The following is a 19,149-nucleotide window of genomic DNA, read 5'->3' on the forward strand; positions in this document are numbered from 1 at the left end:
GGTTCCTTTACCACACCCTTCAAGCCAAAACACAGCAGCGTTTAACACTGCTGTTATTAGGCAGAAATAGGTGTAGCGGTGGTGCCGCCGTAGTCAAACCACATACGGCTCTACCACCTTCTTCTCTGAGTTCTAATAAAGACCGGTTGGCCTGCGAATTGCCTGCGGCCGCATCGGCCTGAGATCTGGCCCTCGGCATGTTTGAGGAGGCAGCAAAATTTCATATGTTTTGGAAGACTAGAAGACCTTTTATTTGTCGATTGCCTGGGCGGCAATTTGGGTGTAAATACCAGGGAGGGCACATTTTGGGGGTCGTATTTTTCATTGCCTCTTTATTATGTAATGTAGACCGCGACTACCTCATTTGAAATACCTAGGACCCGTCATTTGGTCACATACGTTTTATCCCGCAAGTTTAGGAAATTCGACCTGGCAATAGGACCATAAATACTTTATATTGATACCATTCGCAATTCAAAATCCTTCGAAAGATCTTAAGCATATGTAAACTAAAACATAATAAACCTCTGATTAGTCATCTTCGACGCCTGGCGCCTCACGTCAATTCGTGACGTCATCGGACACACCATGTGTGATAGATGGGGTGAAAACCAAACAAAGGGGCATGATTCTGTGATATTACGAAGCGAATAGAACCTTTATGTATAGATGGACTATGTCCAAATGTAAGCAATATCGTATAGAAGCAGATTGACAGTTGGTTAAACATTGTACTGTGGTGTTTTCAAGGTAACAGTGACCGCCGTAGGAGACTCTCTAAAGCATTCACTCATGGCTCAATAGTAGGATTTTTCCTGTGTGTGCGCCATGGATACACTCAAAGATTAATACAGAATCAATTAGACCCAAAATAAAAATCTAAATTCATTATTAAGGTATATGTTAGGTTTTCGGCCAGGCGACCAAAAATCGAATCCGGAACCCACTGAGTGTCAATATGGTAATCGCCCAACCACGCGGGTCATATTTAGGGTATTTCTCAACAGTTAGCAGTGACCATTTACAGTCACATGATCAATTGAATTGCATAAAGAAGTCAGAAAGATCGTGTTCAACAATGGCCATATTGGCTTAATTACTAAGTCTATTAAATTAATTCATCTAGTATTAAAAGTATTGTTATACTCAGAGTCTATATAGGTAGTTTTATCATAACATAAACTAGGTCATAGGGTTATCGGACAGGGACAAGCTGGTCTGACCCTCGTCTCCGCTTTTTGAATTGACGCGTCGCACCGCATACAAATGTCACTGTGAAAGTTTAATACAGAGGTAGTCTGAAATACAGTTGGTTGAGATAAATATGTCCGGCATATAATTTTCTGGTTTTGAGAGGCGGTAAAGCTGGACCTCCGCCTTCGGGAAGGTACCATCACTACATTAATTTTTAACGCGCAGTAGTTCTGGTGATAGAGTAGTCGGTGACAGGTAGATGCTAATTGAATTACATACCTACATTCGAGGCGACCATCTTAGTACTCAAAAATGGCAACCGATCTCTTCTCGATTTCTGGTAAAGCTTGCTATTTTTAAAGAGACTTATGCGAGAAATGCATCTTGTTCTTAAAGTGCTCCCTAATCCTAAATATTAATATTATTGCGAAGTGTCTGACTATTGATATCAATGATCAGAGACTTCATTTTTATTACTGTGAAATATAGTCTATAAAGATTTTTAACAAAGTTGGAAATAAAAATCATTGACGCTAGTAGGTTACATTCAGTGCATTATTTCCAATAGAACGAACATCTCCCGGAGAAATATCATTTTCTAGAATAGAATTCGACAGACATTTTATATTCCATATCACTCCACATTCCACAAAGGGATCTTCCAGATAATTACAGCTCGAAGAAATTGCTTACATTTGCACTGAATTTCTTTTTCAATATACTTAGCCTGTAAGAATATACCGTTAAAATTTAAAATAAACAATATATTACTTTTGAATTTGGAATCTGTCATTTTTATACGATTGTTCATGGTGTTTTCTTATTTTCGCGCCAATATATTGTAAAATATTTTGTGATATTAAAATGAAGTGGAGTGATAAAGAAAACCGAATGGTTGTGATTGCATTACATAAAGTAAGTATGAAGCCAAAGACAACTTATAAAATCCTCCATACGCTTGGTTATAGTCAAATGTTTGTGTATCGGGCTATTTATAGGTACAATGAAACCTCTGTTTTGTGATAGACAAAGATCTGGCCTTCTACGTAGTATTCGTACAAAAAAGTAGTAAGGGAAAGAATTCGAAGAAATCCTGTCCGAAGGCAACAGATTTTATCTCGGGAGATGAACATAGCACCTAGATCCATGTCGCGCATTGTAAAAAATGACTTTGGACTTGCAGTTTATAACAGATGTAATGGTAATTTCTTAACTGATAATTTTAAGAAGAATACGGTGATAATTACAAAACAAATACGTAAGCGGTACGCAAAGGGAAGTCATAGAAAAAAATCTTTACGCCAGACATTTTTTTTACAATTGAGCAATATTTTAACAAACAAAATGACCTTATTTATGCTTAAAGGTCTAAAGAAGCTTTCCAATTTGTCGATAGGGTAAAAAGTGGGAATTATCTGACTTCAGTGATGGTTTGGTGAGAGATTAGCTATGAAGGAGTGACTGAACCATATTTTTCTGAAAAAGGTATCAAAACATTAGTACAAATGTATTAAGATCCCACTCTTGAGAAAGTAGATAATCCCCTTAACAACACCATGTTCGATAACCAATAATGGTCCTTTTAGGAAGACTGTGTTGCTACTCCGACGGACTAAGCTGGAACACCTTAGATAAGCATGTGATTCCAACCACACCCTTCAAACCGGAACACAGCAGCTCTGAACACTGCTATAAGGGAGAAAAACTTGTGGCGGTGGTGCCACCAGAGTTGAACCACAGATTTCTTCCAATTTCCAAATTTCTCTTCATTCAAAAATATTTGCAATTTATTTAAAAGCAATTGTTTTCTCTCATTTCATACTTAAAATTCATTTATATAAAATCCAACGATCAAATTTGTATCGTAAATTCACTATTACAAATACAGTGTTAATTTGCTAAGAGGTAAAACGTCATGTTCAGCATTTACGGCGCCTCCGTTAAATTTCCCTTTGTGCAGTAAATTACTGAATGTCATACGTGTAGTTAAACATTTAGTATTTCCATTTTACGTTATATTCTCGCGAATATTACGAACTTTGAATACGGTTAACATTTTGGACATTTTGCTACTAAGGGGGTTGATAAGTTAACTTGGGAATTAAGGCACTTAGGTAAGTGGGTAAGATAGGTAGGTATGTTTCTTCAGAGGTATCGTATCGAGGTGATATCAGGGGTTCCAACTTAATTTTCAAAGATACCTTATCTGTGACCGATCCCAGGTAGAAGTCCAAGCCTATCTGAGGTGAATTACTGATAACCGTGTACAGCCAGTCGGAAATGGCCACTTATCCTCAGTTAAACTCAATGTGTGCGTAAAGTTATGAACAATGGCCACTAATACTCTAAATGAACTGTGACAATTCATGGAAATTGCATTTTCATACTAAATCCCGCATCAAAGTTTAGCGGCGTCATTGAATTTGAAGTTTGATCTGTAATTGAAAGATCAATTGCGGTCGTTTTGTCGAATCATTCCCCATTTGTGGTGTATGCCGCAATATATATTTCTCACTTTGCAATTTAATGTCAAAATTGTTTCGTAATGTCCGAAATTATTGTTGAATATACGTAAAGGAAGGAGCACGTGAACATTGACTCCATCATCAACCCATTACGGTCTCACTTTTGCGGGTCTCCTCACGGAGTGAAAGGGGTATAGTCCACGGCGGTAGCCAGGTAGCCAAGTGCGAATTGGTAGACTTCTTGAGAACTTTTAAAGACCTGTCAAGTTTAGATTCAGGTTTCCTGGCGGTGTTTTCCTTTCCCATTTAAGGAAGAGATTATTAAATATTAATATATAATATATGAGTAATTTAATTTTATTATCAATTGTTTTAATGGTGAATAAAAAAATTGTAAGGAAACCTAAAATCCTAAGAGTTCGTAAAAAATAATTAAATCTACCAATTTGCACTTGGTCATCGTGATGGAGTAAGCCCCTCTGATACTCTGAGAGGAGACCCGTGTCCGAAAGCAGGACAGTAATAAGTTGAACACACATACGTACGCAACTAAAAAATCAGAAATGCTAGCTTAGGATTCAAACTTTGGACCTCCTGACGGAGAAGTCGAGTGTTTTAAAACAACGTAATATCGTCATGTAATATTGGCAATTAATACTTCTCTGAACCCGGTTCCTACAATTTTTTAAGTTGGTAGAACCCTTTGTGGTTCGACTCCGGCGGCACCACCGCCACACCTATTTCTACCTAATAACAACAGTGTTAGGCGCTGCTGTGTTCCGGTTTGAAGGGTGTGGTTAGGGAGACATACTTTTCCGAGGCGTTCCAGCTTAGTCCTCAGGGGTAGCGGCGCATCTGTGGCCGACCTCAGGTAGGAATATCTAATCCTATCTGGGGTTGATTACAGATGTCCATGGGCGGCAGTAGCCACTTACCATCAGGTGGACTGCATGCTCGTCTGCTACTCCTATATTATAAAAAAAAGGGCGCAAGTACTTACTCCCTAAGGAACCCCTATAAAACGAACGAAAATGACGCAGCAGGGGAACACAGATGTGATGCCCGCTTACACCCGGAGGAACGAAGATGCTGCATCGGCTTCGGACTGCAGTCTGCACTGCGCTTGCTCTGCCGCGTGCGGCCGCTCGCTCGCAACAGCCTTCCGAGCCCTCCTCGGCGGCAGAGGATGGAGAGCAGTCTGTCGCCGAACTACAAAAGAAGATTCTTGACGATGTGGCACTGATTGGAATGGTGGCCACGAAGTCAAGGAACCTCAAGACCACGTACATTCGTGACTTAAAAAATGCGGCGGCATCTATAAAAGGTGTCATTGAGGCTCTTGGGTCGCGAAACATAACGAACGAGACGAAGCGGCTGCAGAGAGACAATGACCGCCTGCAAGCTGAAGTCACCAGTCTCCGGAGCTAGAGAGATCCAGGAAGCAGGATGATCCTCAGGCCTCTGTCATGGATATAACGGTGGAGCCTTCCCCCGCACATAAGGCTCCCCATTCACGTAGTTGGAAGAGACGCGCCGACACGAATACAACCGCGGCGTCGCTGGAGGACATCTGTCAGTGGCTACTAGGTTGATCGCCGCTAACCGGGGATCCATAAACACGTGCGTGCGGCAACAGGGCGGGTTCCATCGTAGACGTTACGTTTATCGGGGCTGCCCTTGTGCACCGCGTTCGAGGTTGGAAAGTGCTAGTGGATGTAGAGACGCTATCGGATCATCGTTACATCCGATATGAAGTGTTTGCGCTTCCAATCATCCCAAGAGACCTAACCGATCCCGGTCAGATTGTGATCCTCGGTGGTCGTTGAAACGTCTGGATCGCAACGCTGTTGAGGTGGCGACGCTAGTGGTGGCATTGGTAGGCTGTCCCAGCGAAGAGGTCGATGAGGAAGCGGTGCTCTTGGGCGGCGCCTTATCTAGGATCTGCGATGCGGCGATGCCACGTGTGCGCCCTAGACCTCCCATGCGCTCGGTACACTGGTGGTCTACGGAAATTGCACAGCTTCGTATTTCTTGCGTGGCCCGTAGACACCAGTACACTAGGTGCCGAAGACAGCGGTTCTACGCGCTATATCGAGAGGCGGTGAGCGAATTGCGCGTGGCGATCGGAGCTGTCAAGCGCGAGGCTGATAGGCGAATGCTGGAGACTCTAAACGACGACCCTTGGGGTCGACCGTTTAGGAGAATCAAGGGCCGACTTCGCCCCTGGGCTCCTCCTCTTACACAGAGCCTCCAGCCCGAGCTGGTAGATCAGGTAGTTGCAGCGCTGTTCCCGTCAAGGCTCGTGGAATAGCCCCGTGCTGAAAGGCTGCTAATGGGGGGCGTTGAGATTCCGCCTGTCACCGTTGGGGAGTTTGGAGGTGCCATATGCCGGATGCGGGCCAAGGATACCGCACCGGGCCCGGACGGCATCCCCGGATGAGCTTGGGCTCGGGTACTCTAGAGCCCCGAGTGCGAGTGCTGTTTAGCGCATGTCTTCGGCAGGGTCGGTTCCCGCGTCCGTGGAGGGAGGGGAAACTGATCCTGCTGAAGAAGGAAGGTCGACAGGCGAACTTACCATCTGCGTACCGGCCGATCGTGCTGCTGGATGAGGTGGGCAAGCTTTTTGAGCGGATAGTGGCCGCCCGCCTTATACGGCATCTAGAGGAAACGAGACCGAATATCAGTAAGTACCAGTTCGGCTTTCGCCAGGGCCATTCCACCTTGGAAGCTATTGCTCGGGTGAGGGCACTGGCGGAGGACGCAGTATCTCGCGGCGAGATAGTCGTGGCAGTCACTTGACATCGCCAACGCATTCAACACCTTGCCGTGGGGTCGAATTAGGAGGCACTAGAGTACTTTGGAGTCCCGGAGTACCTAAAGTAAGTGGTCGGCGTGTATCTGCGTGTACCTCCCGCGACGCGAGTGGCGCCGGCGGGAGGTTACGTACGGTGTTCCACAGGGATCGGTTCTAGGGCCACTCCTGTGGAACATCGGGTACGACGCGGTGCTGCGCGGGCAAAACTTGCGAGGGATTGCCGTCACCTGTTATGCTGACGACACGCTTGTGACGGCCCGTGATAGCGCCTATAGGGAAGCTCGCGTGCTAGCGACTGCGGGTGTAGCCCACGTAGTAGCCCGCATTCGGCGGTTAGGGTTGGAGGTTGCCCTGGAGAAATCGGAGGCTCATTGTTTTCACGGGCCTCGGAGGGCTCCTCCGGCTGATTCGGCTCTCATCGTGGGGGGAACTTCCATCCTTATCGGGTCTTTGATGAAGTATTTAGGACTCGTGCTCGACGGCAGATGGAAAATCGAGCAGGACTTCCGGTCTCTGGCTCCCAAAGTGGTTCGAGCCGCTGCAGCATTGAGTAGGCTGCTACCGAATTTGGGTGGACCGAATGTGGGCTGCCGCCGTCTCTATACGGGAGTGGTGCGGTCCATGGCACTTTACGGGGCGCCTATATGGGACGATACCTTGTCAGTCCAAAACCGGACCCATTTGCGAAAACCGCAACGGGTCATGGCCATCAGGGTTGTTCGGGGCTACCGCACTATCTCCTGGGAGGCAGCCTGTGCCCTCGCTGGGACGCCGCCCTGGGATTTGGAGGCGGAATCGCTAGCGCGTGAGTACTGGCGGCGGATGGATGCCCGAGAACGGGAAGTACAGTCGCTGCCAGGAGCAGGGCAGGAGAGACGCCGAAGGGCGAATGAGGAAGTACTCCAGTCCTGGAAGCATAAGGTGGAGATGCCAGTCAGCGGCCGCCTGACTCTAGAGGCGATCGGACTCGTGCTGCGGCAGTGGCTTAGGCGCAAGCACGGGGTCCTAGACTTTTACCTGGTGCACATGCTCTCGGGGCACGGCTACTTTGGGAGTTACCTGCACCATAGAACCAGCAGACCAGATCCAGGTTGAGCTGTGTGCAATTACACAGAGGACACGGTTGCACATACCTTGGTGGATTGCCCTGGGTGGTCGAGTCGGCGTTTCGCGCTGGTTGCCTTGATTGACCGGGATCTCTCGCTGCCGATCTTGATTAGATCCATGGTGGGCAGTGAGGAAACATGGCGGGCCGTGGCCCTATTCTGTAAAGACGTAATGTCGCAAAAGAGGGAAGCTGAGCGAATTAGGGAGGCAGGAGAGACGGTCGCGGGTCCTAACAGGACAGCCTCTCGGCTGTCCTGTTAGGACATCATCCCCCCTGAGGCGACTTCGACTACGACTCGGTCGGACAGCACTGTTGGAGTCGCGGAAGTGTGCGCAAATGTTTCCGCGGCTCCATCCCCGTAGTGATGCAGAAGGACACTGTCAGGTTTTTAGTCGGTTGGAGCCCGACATCACCTTCCGCCGGCCCATATGGCGGAAGGCACTCGTGCCGATTTTCCTGACGTAAACCAAAAAAAAATAAATGAATACAAGTACACAGATAATGTTCCGCATCGATTAAATAAAATATAGCGATGAAGTCTTAAGGTCTCGGAGATCTTTAAAAAACAGACTAAAAATATCTCAAATGTACCAATCCGCAATTGACTATCATGCTGGACTACGTTTTTATTAGTCGTCATCTTGTCGCACTCGGAGTGATTCTATAACTCTATAAGGGTTTAGTTTTTTTATTTTTTTCGAACGGAACCCTACAAATGTGTCATGTCTGTCTTGACCTGTTGTTGTTGAAGGCGATTCAAGACAATTTACATTTCAAATTTAAAATTGCAGTTAGTGACACGCAAGGTGGAGTGGACGTTCAAATGAATCATAGGCAGTTATTGAAAATTGATGCCTCGTTCAATATTCAAGACGTTGACATGCAAATGTCAGCGATGCCCCTTTTATTGTAAAACTAGCTGGACACGGCAAACGTTGTGTTGCCATATAAATAAAAAAAATTAAAGGTGAACAACGCTTATCTTTTATCACAACTTTTTTTAATTAGGGATGACTGAGAGTGTTATAAACGTAGGAGTAGACAAATATAATCCGAAAGCTTCGAACTGCTAAGCTATCGGGAGTTACACGTGTTATTGTGAGTCAACCATAAAAGATAGACATATGCTGTCGTGGGATATTTTTTATATAATTTTAAGGAGAACATTTCCGTCATACATCATTTCTGTGTTTTAACCATTAAGGTTTCACACTTTAACCATTAAGGTTTCACACGCGACGAAAGCTTAAAAAATGAAGTAACTTCTCCCGTTTTCCCATTTCCCTTCACTGCTCTGCAAGTTGCAAGTTTCGTTAAAATCCGTCGAGTGGTTTTTGTTTCTATAACGGTTATACGGACGGACGGACGATCAAAAAATTCAATATACATACGGATATTTGGATCGGCACTTGGACGTTAATTTTTGAGCCCTGTGGTAGATTTTGTAAGTATTACCAATGCGAAGTAAACGAGTAACCTATTCACCTAATGATAAGTGACAACTGCCACATATGGACATCCGATTACAGATTCTCTAATCAACCTCAGATAGGAAGGATTAGTGTCCTGTTGACCCTGAAGGCTTAGTTGGAAGCCCTCGTGAATTTATCTTGTCACAAACAACAAAACACACGACAAACTGTGCATGAGTTGACTTTATTTCTAATGCTTGCTTTTTATTTCACAGGATATCGGATTCCTCGGTCGCCTTGCAGAATCGATAACCGAAAACACTGGGAGACAAGGCTATTTGGATCAGATGTTGCGAGCTAACCAACGTTTCCCACCAAAGCAGTACTCCAACAACTTCCAGGCCCTCGCTGACGAGTTGAGGAACAACGACGAGCCAGACGAGCCTCAGCTGGTGCCTGTGCGGATCCCCGACCTACCATATCGTATGGAACAGGAGGTGGAAAATTCGGAAACCACCACACTTGCTTCCGCGAATGATACAGATGATAAAAAAGCTTTCGCTTTGACTCCTCTTGATTCTGGATATTTCGACTCCAGCCCTCCGGTGCAACCTCGTAAGTATTACTCATTTTTGACCGAAGGCAGCCCGTGCATACTCAATCTTGGTCATGATAGTAAAGTTCTAACCGCGATCACTGACGTGGAGATTGGGCCAGCACTCTACAAATTTGATCTCTTCACTCGTTGTATCTTAACTGCTGCATTTTTCTCAGATTTACAGTAAGTTAAATCTGTAGTGCATCCTGATTTGACCCTAACCTTTAATAAGTTCAGAGAGGTGCTGGGTTAAAATTGGTGACCAAAGAGAATAGAACACTCATTCTACTTATAGAAATTCAACTAGCTACTGAAACAGGCGAGCGTAAGTCTACGAATCTAAAAATATTTCAAGAAGTTGCTACTAATTTTAACCCAGTAAATAACTTAACATAGATTTATGAATCGGTTAAGAAAAGATGTTCTTAACTCATTCATTTCAGATCGTGTTCATTCATTTCGACCACGGAACACTATCGAGATTGACTGTGTACAGGCTTCCTAAGCCTAGAACGATAGAAACTGTAAACCCGGCATCGACACGAGAATCTCTAAGCTCCTTATCAGATCAGAATGCTCACACTGAGGCTTAAATCTGGACTCGCAGATATATTGAATATGCTATTGAACGCTTTAGTGTACACTCTTTTACCTGCTTGCAATAAAACCGTTAAAATACACAAAGACGGTAAAATAACCAAAAAATGGTAACCAAAAAATGTAAATTGTTAAACAGAAATTTTGCAGAATACATCACATTCTGAATACCTCTCATGTTCGTGAGTAATAATATAATAATAAATCTTTATCTATCCTTGTTTATCTCAGTACAAAATTTATCAAGCTAAAAGGCAAATGTAGTCAAATTTCGAAGTCTGATAGACAAAAATTGGTGAAGATTGATTAATATTTCGTCAAACGACAGAAAATAAAAACTTATCGAAGTTTATTGAGTGAGAAAAAAAAGTAAATTGAATATCTTTGATAGAAATCTATTTTTAACTTTTCAGTATTCATTAAAAACAAATTATATATATTATGTTAATATAGAAGACTTCCTGCATCGATTAAAGTATTGTTACATGTTCAATTGTTTGAGGAAAGAGCGTATGTACTTATTTTTTTGGCTAACTATATCGGTAGTGCGTGTTAAAAAGCTGAACTTTGGTAACGTTATTATAAGTAAGCATCTATTGACAAACGAGCTCACCAAAGTGTTTATAAAATGAATCGAACGTTCCCCAACCCGATGGGGTTGCGTCATTTAATTACTGAGTTCCCATGCTCAACTCCTAACCCTATCGCCGGACCCTAGATATCATGTAAGCCCAGAGCCCTTCCCCTGAACGGGCTACCCTAGGCAGGCGGGACAGGGTTACTCATAACGGAAAGCGAAGATGTATAGATGCATAACCTATTAGATAGTCGTCAAATATTTTTAACAAACATATTAACCATTACTTATTCGCTAAAACTACCAGTTTTTTAGCGATAATATCCAATGGACCGACATCCTTAGTTACAAATGAAGGCACTAAGAGCGTATTAAAAATCGAGAAAGATACTCCTAAAAACATACATTTTATAATAAAGTGAGGATTCACATGTTTTTTCTTATTTTTTGCAGCGGTATTACAAGAAAAGTATTCTTACGGAAACAGCGACGGAACAGGTAATAAAATTATTTAACCAATTATGTTGATTGCTTTACCGCGATCACTTAGTGTCCACTCACACTTAACACACACAAACGTGCCACAGAATGTCTGCGTGGGCGAACACAATTCATTGTGCATTGTGCAATGTTAATCGGCCTTAACTTTTTATTTAACACTACGTACTTACGAATATTAAGTACTGCTAGTTCAATTTATTAGTTCAACCGTTGAACTTTTTGGTCCCAGTAGTTCAACTACGTGCAAATACATTTTAAATTCACCAAAAAGTCTCATTCTCACTAGTTCAACATTGAACAAGTCAGGTGAACTAGTACTACTCCGCTTCCTTTTTTTAACACGTTGTTTACTTTCACAGCGAATCTGCTATACAAAAATCCAAACGAGGCAATGGAGCCGCGCCATACCCGACAGAACCCTAACCTGAGTCGCTCCAAGTCGCTGGTCGCTTCCAACCTGGACAAGCTTCGCATTGGACTGTAAGTACCTACTTCCACTTAAGCACTTTGATTACAGTTGGTATAATAGCTACTTTTAGTATTATTTCTATTTAACTTTACTATTCTACATTTATGTCTTTTACTCGCAATTTGTTACGTATTTCAGCATTGTGTTTATTAATAATGATATCTTAATTAATTATATCAATTGAATGTTTTGTTTTATCTGTCACAATATTTTGAATATCATAAAACTCGTACTCAGCTTTAAACATTGCATGTTGCTGGAAAACTTACTGGCTCAGCAATATACCAGCGATACTCTCTTGCCGCAGTGTGTGGGTTATGCTCATAGCTCTAGTGAGCTAGTAACATCAAATGTATTGTGGCTAGCTGTAATTGCAATATCGCCGGTTCATTACGAGATTGCGGAAGCTAGCGCCGACCCTGGGGCTACTTAAAGGGAACCGTCGCTCCATGTATGTAGTGAGGGACGCTGTAAAGATAATTGTAATAAAAGCGTTTTTTTCTTGAATTGGTATTTGCAATAAAAGTTGTTTTTTAATGGGTAATTGTTGTTTATCGAAAATGAAACTGACATAAAATTTACGTGACATGAAAGGAGAAATTAGAAGTTTCCAACATAAGATTTTAAATTATAAAACAGCAGTGCCGGTTCTGCTGTTTTCAGGCTAAATCAGGTATGACAGTAGCTCTAGAGCGAAGAAGCCACGGACATATCTATAACTTATCCGATATTGAACTAATCTGCTGGTTAATCAACGATCTGTGTCAATATTTAGAATAAGAGAATTTGTTGCTATGTTCAACATTAAAGATATAACACAGCTAATAAATTCTCCGATCCTTAACGCTTGCTTTTATAAGAAGAAAAAATCTCTTTTTACACTCACAGCCCCACACTAGAATTCCCTGCGTCGTGGATATCATGGACACACACATAGACGAATTCACAAACACCCAGACCCAGAACAGAAATATTAACTCATCTTTTATATCTGTCTGGCCGGCGATCGAACCCAGAACCACCCTGGCACGTGAGCCGTCGAATATTAATATTACGGGTCTTTACACAAGCCTTTAAACTTGAACACAACGCAAAATAAACACTGGATTTCACGCTTTCGTTGGAATTTGTTAATTGGTGTAATTAATGGCGAATGTTCATTCAGTTCTTTCGATTAAACAATATTTTAAATACAATTCCTTGTTCTGTGAAATACTGTTCTGATTTGAAGGTTGTAGTAAGATCAGTAACGCCTGTAAGAGTCCACAATATAGAAATGAATCGCGCCGCCATAGCAAATTGTATGACTACATCTGCTCGCAACAACTTCAGAGCGGACTAGCAGTTTGGCGCGGAATATACTTTTTCGAGGCGTTCCAACTTATTCCCCAGGGGTAGCGCCGCATATGTGGCCGACTTCAGGTAGGAATATCTAATCCTATCTGGGGTTAATTACAAATGTCCATGGGCAGCAGTAGCCACTTATCATCAAGTGCTGCATGTCGTCTGCTACTCCTATATTATAAAAATAAAAGATTCGTAAAGACGTGGAAAAAATGTAAAACCTGAAAAATAGATTTTTAAACCCTTTTCATTCGTTTGATATCGCACAACACCGACAGCCGATACGCTTTGTTAACTGGCATCTGAAAAACTAAAAAAGGCTCAGTATTCGGCCGAGTATTTTTTATTAAACCGATTAGGTGATTCAAACAGCATTGTCTGCGAATAGTTTTCCATTCGTGGAAAATGGAAATTTCAGCAGTTTTTCTGAAAAAGACACGATATGTTGTTATCTGAAATAACGAGTGCTTTTGAGTGGATTTCAGTTTTATATTTTATTTTATAGGGTAGTTTTTCACGGTTCACGGTTATTTTATTTTCTACTCTACTAAACTACTAAGCGGTACGGTTCACATCTGGCCCCCGCGTCGCTAGCATGGTACGCACTGGTGTCGGAGTACTACAAAAAGCGTCTCGGTGCACAGCAGAGCCTGGACATCTGGACCATTATGAGGGCTGGCCGTTACGTCAGAGACAACGTGTTGAAGTCCAACCTCAAGGAACCGGCCCTGGTCAGGTTTGTGGCCAATGGCCAAACTGACGCACGAAGACCATAAGCAGCACCGCTACGTCGCGGCAGTGCATAATATCGATTAGCTGTATATTCACTGAGGGAATTTCCCGGGTAAGAAGAAATTCATTGGCGCCCATAGACCCTGCACCAAGCGGTGAAGTTACGCCGTGGTATCGTATCGTAAACGTATCATCTGTTCTTTCTTTGTTGTTATTCTTGTTTTTTGACAATTTTCAACAATGTCAAATAATTTCCTACTTTTTATAAAAACACACAGCCCAAATGAGCAATAACAACATCTGATAGTCTCTCAATATTTGCCACCGTGAGTAAAACTTTTATTTCAATACGCGTGGCGCGATCTATTGCGCTATAACAAGAGGCTCGTTTTTGTAGTATTCTCTACACGTTTCGCGACAATATGTCGTTGATTTTGTATTACATTGCAGATTTATAGAATATATGTTATGTTACAGTCATTAGAGCGAGAAGGCTATTTTTCCATATAATAGGCGTCGGAAATGTTTTTCACATTTCGACCACTGAGCAATTATAAAATATCACTAACAATGTAAACTCAAGTAAGGTTTTTAATAATAATTTTTATCTGCACCAACATATAGGGAATTGTCTTTTTGGAAAGTGCTCCTTCAGGGAAGTAGTCCTTATGAGTCTGAAGGGTTTAAAACAGTATACCTATAAAATAACCTGACAACGACTATAAGACGTGTCCAACTAAGTGTCAGCCACAAGTCTCCGAGACGATACTTAAATATCAGATCTGCGTCATTGCGCACCCAAAGTTCTTTGACCTTATGAATTCGGCTGCCTCGGTTAATGGAACGCGCGGTGAGAAGAGCGTTTCTCTGTAAGAACATTGAACGGGGCCGGATTTGGGAGGCTACTTCCCCGTCTCCACAAGTGGGGTCACCGCAATAGAGAAAAAAAATAAACGAGGGGTCAGCTACATAATTATACATTTTATTGCATTGTTTCCCATTTTGTCGATAATACCACCTGGATCAAAAAGTTCCCCCGGAATGTATTAAAAAGTAATCAATACCAGTTTATTGTTAAATAATTCGCCAAGTACGAGTCGAACTCGCACATGGAGGCTTCCGTACCACCAAATGTTCATTATTTTTAGGATTGCAAAATTTTCAACCGTCTTCCTAGTACGGTTTAACAGTTAGATCGAATAATGCCGAAAAAATTCAGTTTGTTGTATGGAGTCCCCCTTTAATATTTAACTTTGTTTTATTTTTAGTATTTCCTGTAATAGCGGCCACCGTTATGCATCGTCTGTAAAAATTTCATTTATCTATACGTAATACAATTACGGTTCCGGAGATATAGCCCTGTGACAGACAGACAAACAGCGAAGTCTTAGTAATAGGGTTCCGTTTTTACCCTTTGGGTACGGAACCCTAAAAATGATATTGTCCCCTTAAAAGTAGTCCCCATTGACTATAGCGCACTTATGCTAACGCTTGACCCAGTCCTCAAAACATTTTTTAAACTCGATTTTAGGTATCACCATTACGGCCATCTTCTATTTTTCCATTATCTCCTCTCGGCTGCTGAAACGCGTTTCTCTCACTGTTTTTTTGACTTGATTGAACAGGAAGAAGTCAAAGGGAGCGTAATCAGGTGAATTCGATGGTCGTTGGATGGTACTCGTGTTGTTTTTGGCCAAAAACTCGCGGTTAATAAGGGCATTGTAAGATTCAAGTGTTTTGCCCCCTACTTGGCTTTAACACGACGGAGACGATAATCGTTCACCAACATGCTTTTAACGCATCCGAAAGCAATGCTCAAGCCCTCTGCTATCTCTCTGATGGTTAATTTGCGGTTGTTGGCTAACATTTTCTTCACTTTGTCAACGTTTTTTTTTCGGTTTTCGATGTCGATGTCCTGCCCCTGCGCATCATCGGCAATGGACTCACATCCTTATCTGAACCACTCGTGTCACTTGAAAACGGCTGTTTTCTTTAAAGCTTTGTTGCCGAAACACTTTCCCAACATTTTCAATGTTTGCGTACCTTTGATATTGTTTTTAACACAAAATTTAATGCAAATTCATTGTCACTCATTCGAGTCCATTTCAAAAATTCTCAAAAATCATAAACACGCTCAGAGGCACGTGTACTCTACTTGACGTAACTTTCACAATTAATGAGGAAGTAATGCTAATTTTTTGTGGGAAACTCAGTAATAGTTGAGCAACAAAACACAAAAAAACCGTTGACCACCGAGTGCTATGAGCGCCACACAGCGATCATTCCGGGAACTTTTTGATCAAGGTAAGGTAAGGTAAGGTAGGAAATAATTTAATTTGTTGGCAGTAAATTTCTGAAAGATGTCACAAAAAAATATCTTCCCATATATTCGGAAAATAATTAGGTATCTCCGCTCATTTGTTGCCCTCCACTCCTCCAAGTCCGGCCCTGCGAGTGAACTACAGTCACTTAGCTCTATTATCTTAACTAAGTGCTCCGGCATGTTACAAGTGAGACGGGCGAATGAAATTTTATTGAATAACTGCGTATCGTAAAGTGATATTATACATAAAGGCGTTATATTGATGTTATTAGTACTTTTATGATTCACTGTTAGGCACGAGTGTCTGAATACGGATATATAAGCATTAATATCAAATATATTTAAATATAAATTGGTGGAATAAAATACGTTCAGATCTTTAGAAAATCAGCGCAAAAGGCTTCTGATAAGAATGACTGAGGATTTCGAACTGTGTGTTATCGTTATATTTTATAAAGTAAATAGGAAGTACCCTAGTATAGAGTGTCAACTACAATACTACGGCTATTAAAGTGTCACGACCAGACGCTTGCGCGAAGATTCCGAAGATTCCTTTTGAAGCGAATGCGTGCACTCCGCCTAATGGAACGCGCGGCTCCAAGAGCGTTTCTCGGCATGTGAGCGTTTGTAGCTCCACACTTAACACTATTGCTATAATACATTTCGATTTTACAAACGTATGTTTGAATTTTTGAATTAGGTCTCTCTAATGCCCAATGCCCATTAACAAAAGGAAAATGCCCGAATAGGAAAATATTCTTAATTCGACATCTAATTAAATATTTATAATTATAATATTATATTATATATATAATTCGACATCTTGAAGTACGTCTACATCATGTTCAAAGTCTTACAAATATACCCGGATAAAGTTAGATACCAAGTTAATAAAAACGTTAAAAATACAACTTATAGTCTTATACAATACAGAAGCTTTAAGTTGCAGTGACATAGCGTGGGATTTAACCGCCCGAGGCGTAGGCGGAAGTCTTACCAATTCAGATAATAATTAGTAACTGATTTATCTATCAGTTTGTTTGACGCCCGCCCCTGCCCCGATACACGTCGTCTCAGAGTAACAATTTAGAAGCCTCTATTTTTTCTTGTTATTTTCCTTTTTCTGACAATCTTAACTCAGCGTGTTTTTCAGACGCCACCTCTCGAATGCGATGACGCAATACTCGTAGAATATGAAACTATATTCTACGAGGTTTTTTTAATCCGCTGCAAGGATGCCAATAAAATTAATGTTGGCTATTAAAACTCAATCCGTTCAAATTTTGCATACCATAGATCTAAATTTGACAGTTTCTCTCTAGTACCTATGAAGTAACTGTCAAAAAACCTGTGAGAAAACCAAAACAAATAAGTATCAAAATCTACCAATAACCATCCAATAACTATATCTACGACATTTGCGTGTCGTTCAGTTAACAATTATGTTTAATTCTTGTAAATATTTATCGTGTCTGAATACCAATAGCGAATTAACAGAACATTAAAATTGTTCAGATATTACAGATTATACACACATTTATTTTTCAAGTGACCGCATCTGCGTGTAACGTGGACGACGCCCGTAATAAACTTCATGTGGAATTAATTATAACTGACCAAGTGAGAGTCGAACGTACTCTGAAGGTTCCGTGCTAACAAATATCCATTTATATTTCATTTTAGTGTTTGTTATCATTGCAAACATAACAGAAAATGCATTGTAAATATTTGACCGGTCTACCTATTACAATTCAATAGATAAGGGAAAAACGACCAAAAATATCTTTTTTGTATGGCGACCCCGTAAGATAAGATACACATACAGCGGCCACAGCTGCACACGCTCTGTAAAAATGTCAAATTTCCATTTAATACGGTTCAAGTGTACTGTGATAGACGGACAGACAGACAGCAGAGGCTTAGTAATAGGTTCCGTTTCTACCCTTTGGGTACAGAACCCTAAAACAATTCCTGCATTGTCCTGCAGGCATTTCAACGCCAACAGAAAAATAAACAGGAATTCACGCTTATTTCAGAACAATTAAATTACTCGTGCATTGCTGTGGTATTTAATAGAGGTGGAGTCGAGTTTATTTGTACTAAGAATTATTTTTATTATATTTTCTCAGAAGGTATTTCATTAATCGTGAAAATATTTTTATTGAAATAGCTTTGAAGTCGCCGCTATCAAGCCATTCCTGTCCCACTGCTAGGCACTTGTTTTCTTTCAGTGTGAGAGGGTTTTAGGCCACAGACAGCCGCGCTGCCCAAGTGTTAATTAATAAAATTTACACATCTTCGTGCTCTTTTACAAGATCTCTTAGCAGGCGATAATTAATTTATTATATGCACGCACCTTTGAAAACAAAATCAGTTAGTCAGGTATCAGGGGATTGATCCTTTGACCGTTTGATCTAATGTAACAGTCTTACCAGAGGTCAGCCACAGATGTATTACTACGCACGAGGAACAAGGTAGAACGCATACAAGTGTGTATCTCTTTACACACACTTCAAATCAGAACACTTCACCCACCCCATATAAGAGTGTACAATTCACCTGATGGAAAACGTTGTATTGCCATATAAATAAAAAAATGTTAAGTGTGAACAACCCTTATCACTTAGGGGTATGAAAAATAGATAGCAGCCGATTCTCAGACCTACTGAATATGCATATAAAATTTGGTGAAAATCGGTAAACCCGTTTCGGAGGAGTACGGTAACTAACACTGTGACACGAGAATTTTATATATAAGTTTATACAGAACAACAATAGTTGTTACGTAACGTATAAGGCCTTGTGTCAAACATAATCATATTTTTCTATACAATATATTGCCAGGCATGGCCCGTGTCTCACACCTATGTCTGTAAATAAAGGACCATAACAGTAACTGGTCTTCTACTTTTTATATTTTCCAAAATATATTTGTTTCAATTGTAATTTTTTCAATGTTTCCAACAATATTCATAAAGACTGCAAAATCCCGTTTAGTTACCTTTAATTAATCT

General features: G+C 41.4%; 1 protein-coding gene across 3 annotated transcripts in view; it reads left to right on the plus strand.

The window, feature by feature from the left end:
• Window positions 1-19,149, plus strand: part of LOC140743221 (uncharacterized) — a 282,021-nt gene that overhangs the window by 233,607 nt on the left and 29,265 nt on the right. For all 3 annotated transcript variants that reach the window (XM_073074341.1, XM_073074342.1, XM_073074343.1), the window contains exons 3-5: window positions 9,270-9,609; window positions 11,220-11,264; window positions 11,627-11,747. In XM_073074341.1, coding sequence (XP_072930442.1) covers window positions 9,270-9,609; window positions 11,220-11,264; window positions 11,627-11,747 — 506 coding nt within the window. The remainder of the gene's footprint in view (window positions 1-9,269; window positions 9,610-11,219; window positions 11,265-11,626; window positions 11,748-19,149) is intronic.

Source organism: Epargyreus clarus, unplaced genomic scaffold (assembly GCF_041222505.1).
Source record: "Epargyreus clarus isolate Ecla_fem2 unplaced genomic scaffold, WU_Ecla_fem_2.2 ptg000007l, whole genome shotgun sequence".
NCBI classification, from domain to species: Eukaryota; Metazoa; Arthropoda; class Insecta; order Lepidoptera; family Hesperiidae; genus Epargyreus; species Epargyreus clarus.